Source organism: Mauremys mutica, chromosome 3 (assembly GCF_020497125.1).
Source record: "Mauremys mutica isolate MM-2020 ecotype Southern chromosome 3, ASM2049712v1, whole genome shotgun sequence".
Taxonomy (NCBI): domain Eukaryota; kingdom Metazoa; phylum Chordata; order Testudines; family Geoemydidae; genus Mauremys; species Mauremys mutica.
Genome location: NC_059074.1, coordinates 1,496,178 through 1,501,339, shown reverse-complemented (window position 1 = coordinate 1,501,339; position 5,162 = coordinate 1,496,178). Strand labels below are relative to the sequence as shown.

Genomic DNA, 5,162 nt, shown 5'->3' with positions numbered 1-5,162 from the left:
GGACCCTCCTCCCCGGCAGAGCAGCTGAGCGGAGGAGAAGGAGGCCTCGTTAGTGAGCGGGACGCGGTCCAGGTGCCGGACGGATTTACAGCCCTGGCCTTGGCCCTGGCCTCTTTCCCATGGAGCTGGGTCGCTGGTTCCTCTCACGGCCCCGGCAGCCCCTCCAGAGCCTCCCACCCGCGGCACCAGGCGCCGGCTGCCTGGCCCAGCTCCCCCCCCTCCCCCAGCTGTGCATTGTCCCAGCCCCCCGGGGGCAGGGAGCGCCCGGGGCACAGAGCCCAAGCGCTGGGTCACACAAGGAAGGAGGCAGTGAATAATCCAGAGCCCCCATGTGCAGTGCGGGGCCCTCCCCTGCCAAGGAGAGCGCAGAGCCGGGGGGTCAGCAGAGGGCAACACGGGCTGGAAAACCTCTGCTGTGCACAGACAGACAACTGGGCTCGTGGCCTTCCAGGGGGACAGAGAAGGGATGTGCTACAAGGCTCTGAAACCAGGATGCTCAGAGAAGGCAGATTCTGCTCCCCCGGCCCCAGAGGCCAAGCCTAAGGGACCGTCAAGGACGTTCAAAGGCGGGAATTCAGAGCTGATACAAGGAAAGATTGGTTCCATGCTGCGTAATCAGCCTGTGGAACTCGCTGCCACTGGAAGTTGTTGAGGCAAGTATCTGGGGAGTTCAGAGAGGGGCTGCCCGTGGCTCCCAGGGCTCCCAGCGCCGGGATCAGTAACAGTCACTGGCTGGAAGGCAGGGGTGCTGCACGTTTAAGAGCCGATTCGTCCGAGTGCTGGGAAATCCCCGTCTAGTCAGCTTGGCCGGAGAATTGCTGTGCTCATGGGGCGCTGCAGGGGCTGAGAGACACTAGGCAGCATTTAATGACAGGGCCGTTGCACAACAGCGGCAGCCCAGACAGTGCCCAGACCGCATGGGACAGATGTCAATCCTGCTGGGCCCCCCGCAGTCACTGTGCACGGGCAGGAGGAGGGTCAGTGGCGCGGGGGGGGGGTGCTCAAGGGGCTCCCCCATACAGCACTCACTTTAATAGCCAAACGGCTCGAAGGTCCCCGTGCCCGGGGCACTGGCTTGAGACCGGCACGTGGCGCTGGGCAGTGCTCTCCAAGCCACGGGCACAGGGAGTGTCCCGGACGCCCGTCTGCACTGCAGGCGAAGGTGGGCTCCCAAGGGCACCGAGACGGGTCCCAGGCTGGGGTGGGCACATGGCAGGGTCAGTGCTCAGCCTGAACTCTGCCTTAAGGGCACTTCGGGGCAGCGAATGAAACCCCAGCTTCAGGCCTCCAGCGGCTCCTGCTTAGAGACCGGGGGAGGCCTTCACGGGGCGGATTAGCTGCAGCTGCCACTGCGGGGTTCTGGGACCCCCCCTGCAGCGCCTGGCACTGGCCACCATGAGAGCCGGGACTGCGGGCGAGGTGGCTCCCGGCTCGGATCCCATGTCCATATGCTCTGGCGACCTGGCCAAGGCTACCGACTGCGTCAGCAAGAACAGAACCCAGGAGTCCTGATGCCCAGGACTGGACCGCGCTGCCCATCAAACCCAGATCGCCCAGCGTGGGGTCAGGGACCACGGCAAGGGCTGGGCAGGGCACGCTGTGATGTGGCTCCCACCTGCTCTCTGGCCTGTGCCCAGCCAGGCTTCCTCCTCCCCCATCTCTTCCCTCCTCTTCCTCTCGGCCTGGCGCCTGGCTTGGCCCTGCAGGGAGGGGATGAGTCCATCTCCTGCGGTCCCTCGCTGGCCAGGCGTGGCACTGGCAGGGCTGTCCCGGGACAGCAGAGACCCCTAGGAGAGCTGGAGCCAGTGGCAGGAGGCGGTGCCAGCCCCCCGGTGCACATGGCTGCTGGTGCCGGGGTCTGGGAGATCAGAGACGAGGCGAGTCCCGTGGGGCACAGGCAGCCGGCTGGGCCAGTCCAGGGCTCGGCTCCATGCAGGGGGCTGCAGGCTGGGAGGTGTCACAGGGCCGCCCCGCTGGCCCCCGGGCTGCCCCCCTCACAGGCCCTCCTCATCCTGCTGCTGGGGACTGCGGGGGCAGCTGCAGGTATGTCAGCAACGTCCGCGCCCCAGGCTCCAGCGTAGAGACGGGACCGCATGGGCCATTTCTGCAAGACACGGGGGGGAGCTCAGCACTGGGGCCACGCGCCCGGCTGGAGGCAGAGCCAGGGGCCGCAGCTGCCTGGAGGCCCCACGAGAGAGACAGACAAGCAGGGGTGGGGGAGGGCAGCTACTCCTGGCCAAATCCATGGGGCCTCCTGGCTCTGCATACCGGGGGGGGCGGTCATTCATGCCCCCAGCTGCCTCACAGGCCCTGGCCAGACCCTCCCCATCCCCCGGGCACTTCCCTCAGACCAGCTCCCACCACCCCTCCAGCCCCAAATACCCCACTGCCTCCTGCAGAGCCGCGCCCAGAAAGGGCTTTTCCTGCAGCTCCCCGGTGCGTCTCTGGGTGGGGGACGTCCCCGCGGGGCCTGGGGGATGGGACAGATCTGCCGTGAGCAGAGCCAGAGCTGCCTGCCCCCCTCGGCCCCACGGTACCACTCGAACCCAGGCGGTGCCCTGGGCCCCCCGCCCTGCCAAGGGGCACAGCACGCATGGCCCTGTGCTGGGGCGAGCAGGGACCCTGGGCAGCCCAGGGCATGCTGGGGAGCCCGGCCTGTTACCTTCATGGGGTGCAGGAAGCTGGGCGCCCTCGCCAGTGGGGCTGCCTCGGGGGGCGGCTGGCCCTGGTGCAAGGTGTGGGTCAGGTGGGCGATGTAGCTGGTGGCCAGGACGAGCACGTCCAGCTTGGAGAGCTTGGTGTCCGGCGGGACCGAGGGCAGCGCAGCCTGGAGCGCCAGGAAGGCCTGGCGCAGGGTCCGCACACGGCTGCGCTCCCGGGCGGCGTTCTCGGGACACAGCTTCCCCACGCTCCCTCTGGGCAGAGCGCAGCTGGCATGGCCCTGGGGAGAGACAGCGCTGAGCCCGGACGCGGCCGGAACAGCCCCGGCGTGACCTGCCCAGTCCCCAGCCCAAGGAGTGCGGGGACCACGTCTGCCCACAGAGCCTGGAGACCCCTCTGGACACCCCACGGTCCCTCCTGGGGCCCGGAGACCCCTCTGGACACCCACCGGTCCCTCCTGGGGCCCGGAGACCCCTCTGGACACCCCACGGTCCCTCCTGGGGCCCGGAGACCCCTCTGGATGCCCCACGGTCCCTCCTGGGGCCTGGAGACCCCTCCCAAAACCCCATGGTCCCTCCTGGGGCCCAGAGACGTCTGCTTGCTCCAGTGAAGTGAGTGCCCAGCCCTGGCACCGTGCCCCAGCGAGGGGCCCCTCGGTTCTCAGACCAGCTCCCAGCCTGTTCCACTCCCCGCTGTGCAGCCAGGCTGGCTGGTTGTGCCGCAGCGTGCCCAGCCCCAGCGACTGGCGCGCATGTGGTGCCCAGCCAGGGGTGCACCGCGGGCACATCTGTACTCTGCTTGTCACTGTCCAGTCCCACCACACTGGCAGCCCCAGGCTCCTCCAGTCTGTGATCGTGGGACCTGCAAACGCTGCCCCCCTCTCCGCCCAGTTCCCCCCCGCCAGGTCGTTAACATCTTGAGTAACGGCCCCAGCCTGCACACAGAGCCCCCCACCCCGCCGGGAACAGGTCCTCCCTGCACTCGGGTTCCTGCCCTTTGCCCCAGCCAGGCCGGCTGCCTTCCACCAGCAGCCTCCAGCAGGGGCCGTGCCCCAGGCTTTAGAACGTCTAAACCTATAATGACCCCGTTTCCCCCCCGCCACTGCTGGTGAGAGGAGCCGGGAGCCCCCCACAACCAGCGCCCTGCCCCGCTCCCCACAGCGCCCCCTGCTGGGCGGGGCTGGGGCTGCAGGAGCCGGGAGCCCCCCACACACACAACCAGCGCCCTGCCCTGCTCCCCACAGTGCCCCCTGCTGGGAGGGGCTGGGGCTGCAGGAGCCGGGAGCCCCCCCACAACCAGCGCCCTGCCCCGCTCCCCACAGCGCCCCCTGCTGGGAGGGGTTGGGGCTGCAGGAGCCGGGAGCCCCCCACAACCAGCGCCCTGCCCTGCTCCCCACAGCGCCCCCTGCTGGGAGGGGCTGGGGCTGCAGGAGCCGGGAGCCCCCCCACAACCAGCGCCCTGCCCCGCTCCCCACAGCGCCCCCTGCTGGGAGGGGTTGGGGCTGCAGGAGCCGGGAGCCCCCCACAACCAGCGCCCTGCCCTGCTCCCCACAGCGCCCCCTGCTGGGAGGGGTTGGGGCTGCAGGAGCCGTGAGCCCCCCCACAACCAGTGCCCTGCCCCGCTCCCCACAGCGCCCCCTGCTGGGCGTGCCGGGTGCTTCTCCCAGCTCGCAGGCTCCCTCTGGTCCTTACCCTGCCTGCAGCTGGGAGGGGCCCCGTCGCGCTGTGGCTGTCGCTGGGCGCGTTGCTGGCTCCCTGGCTGCTGCCCACCTCTCGCTGGCTTGCTCTCCTCCAGCCCGGGGGGAGCCTTGGTGTGCCTGGGCTGCCTCTCATCTTCCCGCCAGCCGGGGCAGAGGCTGGCCTGGGGCTGCACGTCTCCATTCGCTTCCCTTCCGCCCCTGCAAAGGTGCTTTCGGCCATGCCCAGCCCAGCGGTGCTGCTAGTCCCGGGCCAGCCCGGGCAGTCTGCTCCCATCGGCAGGTCTGGGAGGCTGCGCTGCCCGGGCGTCTCCCTCGGCCAAGGCGGGAGGGTCCTGGGGCTAACTGGGAGGTGCTGCGTGCCGGGTGCCCTGCCTGCGGGGAGCTGCTGGGAGTACCCCACAGCGCTCGCTGCTTATCTGCCTCCCAGGACGTGTAAGGAGAGACGCCGCGGCTCGCTCCTGCTTGGAGCAGTATCCGGGCGAGCATCCCACGCTCCCCGGCCGCCCCCTCCTTGGCACTTTGCATGGGAGGAGAATGAGCGGTCCCAGCCGGAGCCTCCCTCCAGTTCTCCCAGGGCCTGGGCTGGGCTGGGCAGCTCGGCTCTCCCCAGGGCAAGGGCACCGCCCAGTGCCACGCGCCCTGCCTGTGCCTGGGCGTGCCGGGGAGAAGCAGGGCCCATGCCAGTGCCCTGCTGCATGGGGGCAGCAGGTGGGATGCTGAGCCTGGGCTCAGGGTCTAGTGCTTGGCACTGCCATGTGGGAGCCTAGGACTCCATGTCCCGGCCTGGCCTCCTGCTCCCACA

General features: G+C 69.6%; 1 protein-coding gene across 1 annotated transcript; it reads right to left on the bottom strand.

Moving 5' to 3' along the window:
- Positions 1-1,957: 1,957 nt before the first annotated feature.
- Positions 1,958-4,828, bottom strand: LOC123366447 (transcription factor 24-like). Its single transcript, XM_045009944.1, has 3 exons — positions 4,353-4,828; positions 2,663-2,941; positions 1,958-2,104 (listed from the first exon to the last, which is right to left on the bottom strand). Exons 1-3 carry the CDS (start codon positions 4,632-4,634, stop codon positions 1,958-1,960), a joined length of 708 nt encoding a protein of 235 aa, XP_044865879.1. The 5' UTR covers positions 4,635-4,828.
- Between the last annotated feature and the right edge of the window lie 334 nt (positions 4,829-5,162).

Bases quoted from the DNA above. Each gene is read 5' to 3' on its own strand.
- LOC123366447 (XM_045009944.1), bottom strand. From the start codon at position 4,634: ATGGGAGCAGACTGCCCGGGCTGGCCCGGGACTAGCAGCACCGCTGGG. The intron at 2,942-4,352 runs GTAAGGACCAGA...GTCTCTCCCCAG, and splicing joins CCCTCCCAGCTGCAGGCAGG to GGCCATGCCAGCTGCGCTCT. The intron at 2,105-2,662 runs GTAACAGGCCGG...CGTGTCTTGCAG, and splicing joins GCTTCCTGCACCCCATGAAG to AAATGGCCCATGCGGTCCCG.